The sequence below is a fragment of the Pelodiscus sinensis genome, chromosome 3, assembly GCF_049634645.1.
Source record: "Pelodiscus sinensis isolate JC-2024 chromosome 3, ASM4963464v1, whole genome shotgun sequence".
Lineage (NCBI taxonomy): Eukaryota > Metazoa > Chordata > Testudines > Trionychidae > Pelodiscus > Pelodiscus sinensis.
Genome location: NC_134713.1, coordinates 125,883,727 through 125,900,207, shown reverse-complemented (window position 1 = coordinate 125,900,207; position 16,481 = coordinate 125,883,727). Strand labels below are relative to the sequence as shown.

Below are 16,481 nucleotides of genomic sequence, written 5' to 3'. Positions count from 1 at the left end.
TGAAAGGCCATATGTCCTCATGACCAGACCCCATTCCCCTTAGCATGCTGCGTTAAATGTACTAAAAAAGATAGGGAGTGTTAAATATTTGGTTTTCCCCTTCTGATGGTGGTGAATTATAAAAGGCATTTTGGTCTGTGGGGAAGAAAAGAAGACAAATATTGATTTTTAAAGCATTCAACCTATGTAACTACTGAGGGGCTCAGTTTTGCTCTCAGTTTTACTTATTTAAATCTGGAGTAACACCATTGACTTCAGTGTTTGCATTGCATTTACATTAGTATGTCAGACCCAACTTTGGTCCAGGATTTCTTCTACAGAATGATAATCGCTACCATTCAATAATTCTATTTAGTTTTTAGTGAATAGATCAATAGGATGAACGACATGTTAATATCTCATTTGAATCAGTCAGAAACATGTTTACATTTTGTAGAAAGGAGGGCCACATTTAAGGTAAAGAAAGCGAGGCTTGTCCCTTGATGACAGTATTTTATCACACTTCCCTTAACAGTGAGCTATGGAACCGAATCCACCGTCCCTAAAGAAATGAAAGGACGAGTTCTGGCCATTAGCAGGTACCAGTATTTAATCCTGGTGCCGAGGGGTCACTGGGCTTTGGTAACCTTATCTCAGACAGGAGGATGCTGCAGAAACAGAAAAGGCCCAGCACAGCGAACATCAGCAGTACAAAGAGAAAGGGATTGTGAACGTTTGTCTGTTTACTTTGAGAAGAGAAGTCAGAGGTGACATGCTAAAGAGATATAATACAATGAATGGAAGAGAGAAGGCCCATTTGTTGTTCCTTAACTGACTTGTCAGATGGTTTGTTTCACATCACACATTGGGGGTCAAACATTTCCTGCTGTGGAATAGCAAAGCACATATCATCCTAGGTGCACTGCAGCTTTTGCCTTGCCCTGATACATGCAAAGTGTGTGGGTGACTGATTGTTGGAGCCTGAGTGTTGCTAAACTAACTGATCCTTTGTACTGTTCTAGAATAGCAAGTTCCATGTTCCCATTTCACTATGAAAAAGACAACAAGGAGTCCTGTGGTACCTTAGAGGTTAACAGATTTATTAGAACATAAGTTTCATGGGTAAAACCCACATCAGATGAATTGGGAGTGGAAGTTACAGAAGCAGGAATATATATAAGGAAGAAGTTGCTTGTGTTAATGAGGCTAATCAGGGCAGGGTGGAATTGGGTCATTGACAATGTACAACCAATCCTGGAAAATGATCCCTTTGCTCTCACAGACCTTGGGAGACAGGCCAGGCCTCACCTATAGTCAGCCCCCTAACCTGAAGCAAATACTCACCAGCAGTCACACAATGCACCACAGAAACACCCAGGAACCTATCCCTGCAACAATCTCTGTTGCCAACTCTGTCTGCATATCTACACAGGCAACACCATCATACGACCTAACCACATAAGCCACTTGATTAGGGGTTCATCCACCTGCACATTTACTAATGTGGTATATGCCTTCAAGTGCCAGCAATGCCCCTTGGACAGACATATTGGCCAATCCAGAAAGTCTCTGTGCCAAAGGATAAATGGACACAAATCAGACATCAGGAATGGTAACACACATAAACCTGTAGGGGAACACTTTGACCTCCCTGGACATTCAGTAATAGATTTGAAAGTAGCCATCCTTCTACAGAAGAATTTCAAAACCTGATTACAAAGGGAGACAGATGAACTAGAATTCATTTGGACATTCAACACTATTAATTTAGGATTGAATAAAGATTTCAACTGATTAATGTATTACAAAGGCAATTTCCCCTCTCCAAATATTCACATCTCCACACCTAATGCTGTGTATGACCCACTTCTATCTTGACTCGATTAGCTTCATTAACTGAAGCAACTTCTTCCCGTTTCTGTAACTTCCACTCCCAATTCATCTGATGAAGTGGGTTTTGCCCATGAAAGCTTATGCCCTAATAAATTTGTTAAGTTTCTAAGGTGCCACAGGACTCCTTGTTGTTTTTGCAGATATAAACTAACATGGCTACCTCTCTGAGACTATTTCACGATGGTTTTAAACACACTAATGTTCTGTCTTACATCAAACTGGTGTGTCTCACATGAAATCTAAAGAGGTTAGAATCTAACCAAAGCAGCACTGCTAGCAAACTATTAGCCACCATCTCTCCATTACTTTGTGAGCTTATTCTGCTGAGAACATCTGATACAACACACAAAATCCTGTCAGTGGTAGGAAACCGTCAGAAATATCTTCACTCTCAGAGCAGGACAAAGCAGCTACTTTTCATACTCATTATTCTGAGTTCATTATAGATAAGAAGGTCTTAGTGAATCTGAACTCCTGATTTGACACCCTCTGGGCAGTCTGTTTGGTTATTTCACTGTGTCAAGAAAAGGAGTGAGAACAGGGGAAGCAGATAGGGATTGTGTCTGTATAACAAAGACGGCTAAGAAAGAGGCTGCAGGAGAGGACTGGGACAACGAGCCAGTGTCAGCTTTTTTGCAGCTGGTGATGGGAAAATCTGTAATGTGGATAACCTGACGTTTATGGCTTCATATGCCCCTTTTAGCATCAGTAAACCAAACCACAACCCAGAAAATCCATTCTGTTGGAACTGACTAGGAGGGAGTGGACTTTAATTTCCAGCCACTCCTGACATTTCTGACAATAATCACACCATGCTCTGAACAAAAGAGAAACTGGTTAAAATTAGGGGTGTAAGAGACTAGGGGTATGTCTACACTGCCAGTTTTTGCGGCAGAAAATATGCTAATGAGGGTCTAATTTGCATGAGTCGCAATCTCATTTGCATTTTCTGCCGATCCATTTTTGCGCTAGGGGGTTTTGCACAAAAACAAGCAGTGTGGACATTTCCTTTTCATGCAAAAACCCCTTTTTGCACAAGATTGGTATACCTCCTTTTTTGAGGCATACGGATCTTGCGCAAAAAGGGGGTTTTGCACAAAACGGAAACATCCACACAGCTTGTTTTTGCACAAAAACCCCTTGCGGAAAACCGGATCAGCAGAAAATATGCAAAAGAGATCGTGGCTCATGCAAATGAGTCTCCCATTAACATATTTTCTGCTGCAAAAACTGGCAGTGTAGACATTGAGTAATTGCTTTCTCCCCTGCCCCTCCCCTGCTACCTCTATTAGAGAGAGGCAGCAAGTGGGGGGAGCAGGAGCCGGTGCTGGTGGAGCTGGCTTAAAAGCCGGTTCCCCCCAGCACCATTTCTGCGGGGGGCAAGGGAGGTAGAGGCACAGTGGAAACGGTGCAAGCAGGGACTGAAGCAGTCTCTGCTTGTGCTTCTCCTGCAATTCTGCTTTTGAAATGTACAAGAGCCCCAGCTGGGTTTTTGTACATTTCAAAAGCAGAAGCCCCACAGGGAGCAGGGGGCCCCCTCTGGCCCTGCACTCTCTATGGAGCTTCCTTTTGAAATGTACAAGAGCTCTGCCAGGGCTTTTGTACATTTCAAAGTCTCAGGTGCTGCAGGGAGCACAGGGCCAGCGGGGAGTCCCCTGCTGGTCCCACACTCCCTGCAGGGTTTCCGCTTTTGAACTTATAGACTAATTGAATAATTGCTGGAAATCCCATCGACTATTTTATTAGTTAATTAATCTAAATTTAACATAATTGTTAAAATTCTAGAAACAAAAGGAAATACAGCCCCAAAAGTAGAATTAGCTCTGTCACTTCTCCTTTCTGATGGCTAAAGACAGACTCATCCAAGTTTGGAGTTTTCTGAAATATTCTTCTGGTTGTTTATTTTAGAGTTACAGTATCTGGGCTTGACTTCTCTTTTTTATTTGAGGACTCTGACAATCTTTGGGGTACTTATAGTAGCCTCATAGAAGGCTGAATCTTTCCCTCCCCCCAGACTGATGATCCAGTTCAGCAACACACATAAGCTAGTGCCTTCATTTGATGCATGTGACTATATATCGCCTGAAATCAATACTCTAAGTTAGGTCTGTGCTATGTACATTGCTGAATCAGGGTCTACGTCAGAAAGCTACACAGACAGTTCAAAAGCCAAGAGCTTGAAAAAGTTTTTGGACACCATTTTCAGAGGTGGATTGCTAAAATTTGGCATCTAAGGGAAAGGTGGCTGTTTTTCAGAGGTGCAGAGCACTTGCAGCTCCCACTGAAGTGCATTGCAGCAGATTAATTCTTTGGTGGGAGTCATTCCCCCTTGAAAAGTAGGCAATTATTGCTCCTTAAATAAGGACCAGTGATGTCAACATGTATAAGTCCTTCTCTCCAATGTTAAATTGGTCATTGTACTTATGGTAGGTATTCATAAAAAGAGCATGTGATGTTGCACTGCATAAAGATTAGGAGAGGCCGCATTTGGTATTAAGTGGAGACAACTTATTAACACGAGGTGGTCAGCATTTTTTAACCTGAAGAGGATTGTGTGTCTTTACCTTATAAAGAGCCGACATTGAGGCAGATCCCACAACAAGCGCTATCCCAATAACTGAATGACTGTGGAATCCATCCGCATAGGTCATCATGACTATCCCTGCAATAGCAAGTATAGCAGCCACAATCTGGTAAGAAGCAAAGAAACAGAGGAAATATTATTTAGCAGCCCCACTCCAGCGACTAAAATATTTAATAGCCATTCTGAATGAGAGGGCAGCATTTTTGCACCATCTTCTTCAAGTGTTATTGTTATTAGCAGGGTCTGTTAGTGTCTTAAGAGCAAGTGTAAGGCCCACAAGCTGACTGAAAAACTGCATGCAAGGATCAGTGAAGAAGTGATTGTGTCAGGTTTCAGAGTAACTGGCAAGAGAGGAGCTGCTCTTCAGAGCAGTGTCACCTGATAAATCTGAAGAGGGAAATTCAGTTCCGTCACTGCATCTTGGCATCAGGTGGGCCCTGCAGCAGGTGTTTGCCAACAATACATGACTTTGAATTGCCCAGGAAGGAGTTAAAATCCAGGGGAGATGTCAGGGGGAAGGAGTTTATTGGGGGGAAAAACCCAGTAAAATAAAGAACATCTGAACATTTTACAGGTCAGCCAGTGAGTGTATTCAGATGAAAAGGAATGGGAGGTGGATCAGAATTTTTTGACTCAGAAGAATGTTTACATTTTGAATAGGATTTTCAGCAGTGCCTAAGAGACTTAGGAGCACACTTTAATTAGCACCTGGGCTCCTAAGTCACTCAAGTGCTTTTGAAAATCCTACCCTATGAGCATAGAGTCTTCTTTAATTTGGGAGAAGAGCTTAGCTGAGAAAATTGGTTGTGTGTTGTGAATTAAGTACAGGTTGTACCTCTCTACACTGGGATTTTCTGGTATGGCAACATCTGTGGAATGGCAGGCACAGCCAGGAGCCCGGCGAGGGGCCAGCAGCATAGCCAGGAGCCCTACAATGAGGGGGCCAGTGGTGTGGCTGGGAGCCCATTGGCATCACTGCGAGCCCCATAGCGGGGAGGGGAACTGGCGGTGTAGCTGGAAGCCCCGTGATGGAGCCAGGAACCCCGCAGGGCTAGCAGTAGCCATGGAGCCATGGTCCTGGGAACCCCAGCTGGGCCAGTGGCAACAAGGCTGGCAGCAGCTGGGGAGCACTGGTCCTGTGGAGCCACGGCAAGGCTGGCTGCAGGGGGGCCAGGGCCAGAGCCCAAGTCCGGTGTCAGTAGCCAGAGCCCGTAGGCCAGAGCCCAAACCTGAGCCCAGCAACATGCATAAACCTGTCTTTCAAAGCCTCGCTGATTTGCACTGCCCCTCATTGTGCTCTCCTTATTGCCCTGATGTCTGACTGCTCAAAATCCCTGGCTAGGAGCTGTGCCGCGCCTCCTCTCCCCGCACTAACAGATAATGTTCCACCTCACTCTCACAAATATTATGGAGCACACAGCAGGCTGCCACCACAATGGGAATGTTGCATTCAGTGAGGTCTAAACTAGTCAGTAGACAGTAGAACCTTCCATTCAAATACCCCAAAGCACAATCTACCATCATTATGCACTGCTCTGCCGGTAGCTGAACTGCGCTTTACTGCGGTTCAGGCTGCCCATATGTGGCTTCATGAGCCATGGGGATCACTAAGGATCGCTATTGGCGTTTCAGCGTCTCCTATGGTAATTTTCCAGTCTGGGAAAAAAGTTGCAGCTTGCCAAAGAAGCAGTAATTTTTAAAGATACGTGTATCATGCATCTTTCTCAACCATCCCACATTGATGTTGGTGAAACAGCCCTTGTGATCCACCAGCCCCTGCAACACCATCGAAAAGTGCCCCTTGCAGTTTATGTACTCCTTGGCAAAGTGGCTGGATGCCAAGTTGGGGATGTGCTTTCCATCTATTACCTCACCACAGTTAAATAACCCCAGTGCCACAATACACTCCATAGCAGAAGTGTATTGATTACCTGGGCTACTTGAATCACAACAGCCCCCACTGTAGATTTCCCCTCACCGAATTGCATCTCCACTGACTGGCAGCTGTTTGGCATTGCAAGCTTCCACAGGGCAATTGCCCCTCACTTCTCCATCTTAAGAGTGGGTCTCATTCTCGTATTTCTGTACTTCAGGACAGGGGAAAGCAATTCACAAATTTCCATGAAAATGGCCTTACGCATGCAAAAGTTTTGTAGCCACTGAGGATTATCTCATAGCTGCATCACAATGTGGGGCCACCAGTCTGTGCTTGTCTGATGGCATCAGAACTGGCGTTACACTGTGACTAGAGGATCAAATGCTGGTGGCATGTGCCAGTCACTCAACTCAAGTGCTACGCAGAAGAGTGTGTTCATGGCCTCCCGAGATGCGTTCTTGTTCCGGTGGATTCTGGATACACTTTGGACATACTCTAGCATTAGGCGCACAGTAGTTAATGTCAATGCTTTGATGCACAATGGGTTCCATGCTCATGCTGCTATGGCATCTGCGTGAATAACCAAGGGGAAAAAAGGGTGCAAAAAGACTGTTTGCCATTGCAGAGGGTGGGGGGAGGAAACAAGTGCATTATGGGATGCTGATGACATGTACTCAGAACCACCTGTTGCACAATTTTGGTCCCAGAATGCACTGGGAGCATAACCCAGAATGCAACAGGATAGCTACCCACAGTGCATCACTCTCAAAGTCGAAGGTAGCCACTCTGCTGGACATGCACTACTTTCAACTACACTGAAGCCTTGTGCCTGGTGGGGACATGCACCTTTGACTTTACAAAACTGGGTGCTAAAAAATTGACCTTAATACATTCAACTTTATTTCTCAGTGTAGACATGGCCTTAGTCTGACTTGCTTAGCACTGGCCATAGAACTTCTCTCAACAATTCTGATTTGAACTAGAGCAGATCTTGTAGAAAAACATCAAGTCTTGATTTACAAATAGCCAGTGACAACAACCCCATCATAAGCCTTGGTAAATTGCTCCAAAGGTTAATTACCATGTTAAAAATGTATGGTGTATTTCCCACCTGAATCTGCCCAGCCTTGGCTTCCGGTCATTGAATCTTGCTTTAGGTTAATTTGCTAAACTGAAGAGCGGATTATCAAATATTTGTTCCCCATGTAGAAACATATAAACTGTGATAAAGTTACCGGATAATCTTCTTTTTGTTAGGGTAAACAGATGGAGCTGCTAGTGTCTATCCTGAAAGCACTGTGCAAGATTGAGCTCAAGTTGTATTAAGTTAAAAGATCCCTAATCTTAAATCCAATAGCCTCTTGCATCTTGGATGACACCAAAAGGATTTATAAACTACAGGTTGGACCTTCCTCGTCTGGCACCCTCGGGCCCACCAGCCCCGAATGAGGGGATTTGCCAGACCAGGAGAGGTCCCTCCCCTCATGGCCCCTGGCTAGGGCTCCAGCCTAATCCCGCTGCTGCCTGCCCAGATGTGGTTCCCTGGGCCAGAGTTCCCTGGTCACTGCCAGCCCCCTGCTACCACCTGGCTCCTGGGGCCAGAAGTCCCCGCTGTGCTGGCTCCCCTCAGGACTTCTTTGCTGCGCTCCTGCCCCACAGCCAGACTTTCCTATGCCTGGGTTCTGTGGTCCAGGAACATGGATGTTGTCGGAGCAGAGAGTCCCGGTTAAGGAAGGTACAACCTGTAGTTAATGATGAGAGGGGTGTGAGCTATGGAAATCTTGATCCACATTTTACCAACTGTTGGGGATACTCAGATATGGCATTTTGACTCACACCCATCTTTATCTAATATACCAGGATAACTGTGAATTATCAAGAGTAGCAATTCTGTAGGACTGGAATTCCAAAAGTGCATTTATGAACTGAAAAATGGTTTAAGTTTTGCTACAAATTTCAGTGGGTGGAAATCCTAGGAGACGGAAGTACACTCTTAAAATCAATACCAACTGACTTTTGGTGTGCATTTCTAGACTCAAGTCACACTGACATGTCATGCTTAGATATATAGTAACATGTATGCTGAATTAGCAGTTGGCTTCTTTTCTTGAATGCTTTTGACTATAGAATGAAAATGGAATATGGCCGTCAAAGTCTAAAGCAACTAAATCCAGACTTCTAGTGATTTTTCTCTTGCAGAGGCTCCCACCTGCCTATTAAGGATGTCACGTGCACCAGAGATTGTGTTGGATTAAACTTAAGTCTTCCCATCATTAGCTGTGTCTACATTGGCACCCTTTTCCGGAAAAGGGATGCTAATGAGACAAATCAGGAATAAGGGATCTTCTGGAAAAGGCTTTATTTTCCGAAAGATCCCGTCTAGACTGGCGCTTTTCTCCAGCAAAGCCCCTAGCCGGAAAAAAACGGCAGCCATGTTCATGCAAATGCCGCGGGGGATATTTAAATCCCCCACGGCATTTGCAATTCTGACTTGTCTCATTAGCATCCCTTTTCCGGAAAAGGGTGCCAATGTAGACACAGCCACCTTCTCTGAAAGCATTACAGCCTATCAAGCAAGTATATTCTGCTTGAAATCCTGACTCACCATAGCTTCTTGGCTGCAGATATTTACACAATTCCTAACAATGTCTGTGATTAAAAGGCGACCCAGTGTTGGGGAATGGTGCTCTAGAAGGGAATTCTGAAGTTAGTAATTTCCTTTGTAGCTATCTGCCACATGTTACAGAAGACCATGCTAGTGAAGTAATATCTTTCATTGGACCAACTTGTGTTAAGGAAATACATGTCTTCTGTTCTACTTGGACAAAAGCTAAACATGGTGTGTGCATGTTTGTGTAAAAACCAAAAGTGAAAGGTCATATATTATTTTGGATGATATCTAAAGAAATACTTACAAAATAATAGCAGTAGCAAATAAACTCTAAAGTGTAGCCCTCAGGATACTGTAGAATAACATCAGTTTTCTAATGAACTAGAAAGGCTTGCCAGATTTGGAACTCTTGGTCCTTGTAATGTCTAGGGAAAACCCCCTCTATTCCTGACCAGAACTTTGGAACAACCAAATAGAGCCAGCATTCAAGGGACCTATCTGAGGAATCCATCTATCTATAGGTTCACACAAGCCCCAGTGTATGCTCACACAGGACTTCCAGAAGTTTTAGTTCTGTCCAGCCAGAGGGCATATATTTAATAATGCTGATAACTTGCTACATGAAAGCTGAGTCTTAATTTAAGATTTCCAGGCTCCTAGTGGTGTGTGTTACACAACATTTCTGAGGCCATGTGAGTTGCGGGCTCTGAAACACCTCCCAGTTCAGAGTGAGTTTAGCTTTGTAGGATGTTACTTGCGTGCTGACTGCTTTCCCTCTTTGCTGCTGTTGAAAGCAGGAGGACACAGAGGTTCTGACTATGGGCCAGGGGCATAGCCACAAGTGGGCCTGGTTGGGTTGTGGCCCGCCCACTTAGGATCCAAGCTCTGGAGAGACAGCCCCATTACAAACCCACCCTGAGGTCACTATCCCATAGAAATAATCATACACGCTAGTCTCTTCTGTTCTCAAGTGTCCCGACCCACTGCTCTCCAGCAACAGCAGTGGGCAGGTACAAAGGAACAAGCATCCTAACCTGCTCCCGGGACCTCTCTTCTATCCTACTCTCTCCAAGACTGGTTGGTGAGAGGCAGCCCAATCTTTCCTGCCCCCGCTTCCCATCATTTCCCACCCATCTGAAATCAGGGCCACCCAAGTGTCCCCTTTTGGATACACCACTGCTAGGGGCCAAAGCTGGCTGTATTGAGTGGCTTATGTTTCTTTGCAAGCAAGTGGGATGTCAAAGAACATCGTCCAGGCTGGAGTGCAAAATGCACACAGACAGACAGATTTTTAAAAGTATCCAGATGTGAACTGTCTGACGTGAATCCATCATTACCAGTAACTTCCATTTACACACTGCCTTTCATCACGCAGGATTACAAAGTTCTCTACTCTGTTGCACATGTATGTTTACAATCTTTGCATCTCTCATCATAGAAAAGCAGCCACCTAAAGGAGTGAAACATCAGTTGTTTAACAGGGTACAGCAGTACACTACACACTGCGCTGGAAAGTCATTAAGAACACCGTCTCCAACTACAAATGCAGGAAAATTAAAGAGGGGAGGATGTAAATGTTCTCCACTAGAGTTTGACCAGAACAATGGGGTCTTAACTAACAGTCCCAATCGTTTGTTTCTCTTATCCAAAAGACAACAAAACCAGCATTATAGTCACCCCCTAAAATCACTACAGCTCTTCAACTGAGGCTCCCTTGTTGGTTACTCTCTTCCTTCCCTTCCTCCTGGTTAAAATAAGTACATTGTCAAGTCAGTCAGAAAGTGTAATGTGCAGACAACAGCTGGATGGTTTGCTGGTACCTTTTGTAATTTTCCCTGTTGTAGCCTCAGGGCCCTGCTGCAATAATAACAATGTGGTTCAAGATTTTCAATAACACAGAAATAAATTCTTCTATTAAAGTAATTTTTTAATCTCAGCATATCCTGGGGGTTAAACTTGCCCCGAAAACAAAAGAGAAATATTGTCCAGGCTTAATGAGAAGAGAGCAGACTCCTCATCTCCACTTCGGCTGGCGTAACGGGGTGTAACGTAAATCCCCAGTGTCTTCACATTGCAACTGCTTTCAGCCCCGCTGAATAGCTTGGGGCAGGAGGCATGAGTAACAGCTGCTGATCAGAGCTGCCTCTGTAGACAGTGGGGAATATGAGAACTGCCTTTTGGTGCTAAGGGCTGCTGGAATATTCTCCAAGGGCTGAATGGAGACAGGACTTAATTCTAACAACTGCAAAGGCAACTCTGGATCAGATTTTCCCTCAAAGCTTACCCTCCTCCATGTCACCCATGGAAGGGGTAAGCTGTGTTGGTAGTACCTCTTGGACCATAGTCTGTGGCTGCAGGGTCTATGCAGAGCATGGGCAGGCTGCAGAGAAAGCTCTGTCTCCCACCTGTGTGCCCACAGCCAGGAGAATTTACTGGAGGTGTGCTTCCTAGGAGCCATGTTGGCAAGTTCCAACCTCCACAATGTTACACCGCAGAGATCTCCCACCCAGAATTCCCTCCTCTTGCTAGCCTGTGAGACATAGCCTAGACCAGGTAGTTCTCTCCAGCTCTTCACCTGCCAGTGTGTCTTATACAGGCTGTGTTATGTAGTGTTCATTCACAAGATTTCTGTGAACTCTAGCCCAAACTGTGCAGCCATGCAATGGATAGCTGAGCTCACTGCAGGAACATTTTTGGTGTCCTCCCTCCCATTTCCACACAGAAACAAGATATAAAACAGATAATTGAAGAAAAAGGAGCTGAATTAGCCACATCTGTGTTTATATCAATAGCTGTCCACAATCAGGCATGACACAGAACTTAATACTCTAATTCCACAGGGCTTGTGTCATAGGCAGATGTGAGATGCACCCATGTATTCACAGAATATGGACGAAAATGCAAAAGGACATGTAAAGCACCCAGAGAAATTCACAATTTTAAAAATTTCTAAGTACCTTAGGCTCAGTGCTTTGTAGTAGAAAGATAACAGGAAAAGGATGATAAATGTTCATGACAACATGGGGGTACCAGTTATCCTTCCTGTCATAGTCTGGGATAAGTTATCTCATTTGGAAGGAACAGTTAGCAAAGAGAGCAAGTTCTAGGAAGAGGAGGCTGCAATGTTGAGAGATATCCACACAGTGATGGTTCTCAGTGCTGATTTGTTTTGTAATGAAATGCATTTCTGCACAGACTACAGGGCCAGAGGATTGCAAGCACCATAAGGATATTATGTTGACTCATCTCATAACTTCACCTCTCTAAAAGAGCAGAGAAACCTGCTGTTATTAATGTCAGATGCTGTTCTGAAGGAGCCAAATGGAAGCGGGTTAAAGCGAAGGAGTTAGGGAGACAGAGAGAAGGAGACACTTACCCTCACTCCCATGAACCTGTCCCTGAGAACGATCCATGAAAGCAAGAACACAAAAGCTTTGTTGCAGCAGAACAACACGGAGACATCCGTAGTGTTTATTTTCTTTATTGCATGCAAGTACAGGTAGTTTGTGAGTGTCCAAAGAACACCAAAGGGTGCTGCCTTGGTAAAAAACACCTTCATAGTCAAGCCATTGTCTCCAAAAAATCGGCAGCACTCCCTAAAACAAGGAAAGAAAGGCAATATTATTATACCTGAGTGGTGAACAAGTCCTGCATGTGTCGTATCAATTAGAATGCCTTTTTTTATACCATCTCTTTCCTACAAGACGGGTGACAAGTTTCAGTCTGCTGCAAAAGCCATCATTTGCACAAAAATATTGAACACATAGAGGGGATTATAAAGCCGAAAATGATAAGCACATAAGAGTATGGTGAAAGGTGGAGGTAGGGGGTCAAAATGAATAACTATAATATTAATAAGGTGCACCTTTAATCCACATATCTGAAAGTTCTTTGTATCATTATTATCATTGTAGCGCTGGGAAAACAAGTGGTTCCGTAGCTTGCCCAAAGTTATCACACAGATCTGTGACCTGGTTGGGAGCAGAATCCAGGCCTTTTGATGCCCAATTTGTTGCCTTAGCTACTAAGCTAGTGGCCTCCCCTGTAATCAGAAAAGAGAAGAGATGGGTAATGAGGCAGGATCTGAAATGGCTGGAGACTCACTGAAACTGAGTTTAAGACAAAGGCTTTTCCATCAGACAGGTGCAATGTTGCTAAAGGCACTGTCACTGTCGGAGACTCAGAGTGAGGACTAAGCTTTGCCCATAACCAGTTCAATGAATGGAAGAAAGGAAAAGGAAGTTGGTGAGGTCAGCTCTAATGAGGCAGTGGTGCCCGGGAAGGTAAATAAGGGTCAGGATGATGAGTTTATGTTTGAGAGTTCTTGGTGGTCACAGTGTTCAGGACCAAGTTGAAATTTGGAAAGGAGACCAGCCCAGAGGAAGCTGTGGTACTCAAGGTGGGAGGTTGGGAGTGCATGGATTATAGATAAGGACAGAGAGAAAGTGAAGATAAGGGCAGGAATGAACAGTATTGTTTATCCAAATCCAGCTATATTAGGTCCTGCAGATAATGGACAAGATGGAAAAATAAACACTGATGGATCATTTCTGGTACATCTCACAAGGAGAGATCAGAGTCAAGGCGGTAGATGGAAGAAATTAGAGAGCATTAGGGCAATTATTCTCATTTAAAAGAAGGAACACAGCCTTGGAGACAATATTCTGGAGATAATTTGAGTGGAGCCAATCACTGAGGAATATATGACAGAGATCGTGCACAGAGAAGTGGAGATGTTGGCAGGGACAAAGGATGGATGGATGGATGGATGGATGGATGGATGGATGGGAAAAAAAGTTTGGTGTCATCAATGTAAATGTGATGTTTATTGTCAAACAGAGAGCAGAGGTGGTGATAAAGCCGGGATTGGATAGAGGGGTCAAGAACACAATGGTAGGACATCTTTGCAGGTGTAAACATTGTAAGCTAACCATCTAGAGTCACTGGTTTTATGACAATTGCAAAACTAAAATGGCATGTGTCAAACAAATTGTTTGCATGCAAATACAGTATAATGCAAAATGTAAACACAGGGATTTATAATCTGAAGATAAAATTTGCAGCCTAATGACATATTTGGATGTCAGTAAAAAATGTTGTTGTTGTCTATGCTATATTTGCTTGTTTCCAAATTTGGCAATAAACACGAAGAAATTGGAGCAATAAATATTTTGATAAAATTTTGCACACAGCTAATTTATCACAGGGTTACTGCAAAATAGGTTTGCATATCACTTTACACAAGTCCCATGATTAAGTTGGATTTACTGATAGAATGTTGGGAGGGAGATTAATGGCTCATTTTGATCCTTATTCTCAGAGGGAGTGGGTAATTTTCCAAATGGAACCTTGTGAGATTTCCCCATCACTAGAGGTACATGTAATTTTAAGGATAATTGACTATGTGCTCTTTCTTAAATGTATGTATAATTTGGAGCTACATGGTTATATTGTTTCCCCTTGTAGACACAGGTAGAGGCCCATAGTGTCAGCAATTCTTTGGGCACAGTGAAGGGCCTTGATTGCACAGTGAAGGGCCTTGACACATCTTCTGACACTCACCATACCCAGAAACAGCAACAATAACTATTACCTCTCAACCTCACTTCCCTCACTCTGATTACCAGGGCTCGACAAATAATGCAGTCTACTCACCCGGGGTGAGTAGATTGCAACCCGGAAGAGCTGGGTTCCGGCGATCTGTGCATGCACAGAATGGATTGTGCATGCGCAGATCGCCGGACAGCACGGCTGGCAAGCCCTGCTAATTACAGACACACACCACCCTGGGCAGCTCCTGGTGAGGGAGCCTGACACATTCCAAGGGAAGGACTGGAAGACCCTGTTGCAGGAACAAAGAAGAAGCCTACTCCTGGGCTATGTCTATACTGCAGAGTTTTTGCGCAAAAACTTGCGGAGCATCCACACTACAAGTGCATTTTTACGCAAGAAAAAGTACAGTAGATCGTCAGAAGACAGGGCTTTTTGCACAAGAGTTATTCCTCTTTCTACGAGGAATAAGCCTTTTTGTGCAAAAGCTCTGGTGCAAAAAGGTGGGTGTGGCTGGATAACAGGGTTTCTTGCGCAAGAAACCCCTATCGGAAAAAAAGCACAGGTGCTCTGATGGCCATTCTGTAAATGGCCATCAGAGGTTTCTTGCACAAGAGCGTCCATGCCATTGTGGACGTTCGCTTGTGCAAAAGCACATCGCTTGCGCAAAAGCACATGGCAGTGTGGATGTGCTCTTGCACAAGAACTTTTTGCAGAAGATCTCTTCTGCAAAAAATTCTTGCACAAGAAGCCTGCAGTGTAGAAGTAGCCCTGGTGTCACCACAGAACTGGTGCCTAGTTGTGCTTCATCTGCCTCAGGGAAATCCCAGGCATTAAAAGACACATTTTTTTTTTATATTTCAGTATTTGCTTGTTTTCCTCTGTTTTTTTCATACCAAGGGCTACATTGAATCTGCCCATCCTAGGACTAGTTCACTCAGGAAATTTAGGAGGATGTATGGGTTTTTCTCTCCCTGAATCATTGGGTCCCAGAAGCCTGTGCGTAGTGTCTGAATGTCATTACCAGCAGAAGGGTATCCTGTGTCTTCTGGTATCAGCCCAGGCCCTAATGAACCTAGTAGCTATGTCTCCATGTTGTTCTATTCCTACTTTGAAATCCCCATGTGAGGAAATACTGTCTCTTCTAGAGCTGGCCGCTGATTGGGGATGTTTGAGGCATATTGGGGTAGTAAAGAGAAGCTTACATAGTTGCTAATCTCTGCCTCAGCTGAAATCGTGGTGCAGGTTCATAGCAGATTCACTCTATGACTTTCACAAACACTAACTTCACTTAAAGGACAAAGGAATGTCCCCAACTCAGGACCTAATTTTGTGCTAGAGCTAATACAGCTCAAGAAGATCAGACGTAAATTTTAAGTGAATGCCCAAATATGTGAAGACCCAAAATCGGGGGCTGTAGTTTGCTAGAAAGAAACAGAGGGCCCAGGTATACTACATTCCTCGCTCCCAAAATGTCACTTAAGGGATTGACTACTAGTCTGAGTCAGAACTGAAGGATTTCCCCTGCATTGTGCAGGCTGGCTTTAAAGTAAGAAAATCAAACTGCAGGCTGAAAAACCTCAGCCACTGCTTAAATGAAATGCCCCAAAGTATGATTAAAAGGGGAGGGATGGGAGTAATTCACTCAAATCAGAATGACTAAAAGTAGAATTCATTATTTTACAGGAAAATATTACTTCCTCCAAAATATGTGCCTGCCCTATAAGTGCATACATAGCTATCTCATATACTTTATGTTCCATATCACATAGGTGGTGCTGTAGTGTGAATGCTCCTTGTCAAATTAGGCAACGTAAAATCCAACATGTAACACCATTGAGGTGGGCATTAGAACCTACTGTGGGTATCGCAGAGGCTATAGTCCTTACTAGACCCTCATAGCTTATTCTCCACAGCAACTAGAGTCAGGGCCTTTGGCCTTCTAGATCAGTCCTGCACCCTAAGGGTGCTTCTACACAGCAGCGTTA

General features: G+C 44.1%; 1 protein-coding gene across 3 annotated transcripts in view; it reads right to left on the bottom strand.

Annotated features, from left to right (window-relative positions):
• The window catches only part of SLC35F3 (solute carrier family 35 member F3), a 249,677-nt gene that overhangs the window by 7,101 nt on the left and 226,095 nt on the right, over window positions 1-16,481 (bottom strand). For all 3 annotated transcript variants that reach the window (XM_025184108.2, XM_075924762.1, XM_075924761.1), the window contains 2 exons: window positions 12,320-12,539; window positions 4,437-4,562 (listed from right to left, as the gene is read on the bottom strand). In XM_025184108.2, the coding sequence (XP_025039893.1) occupies window positions 4,437-4,562; window positions 12,320-12,539 (346 nt within the window). The remainder of the gene's footprint in view (window positions 1-4,436; window positions 4,563-12,319; window positions 12,540-16,481) is intronic.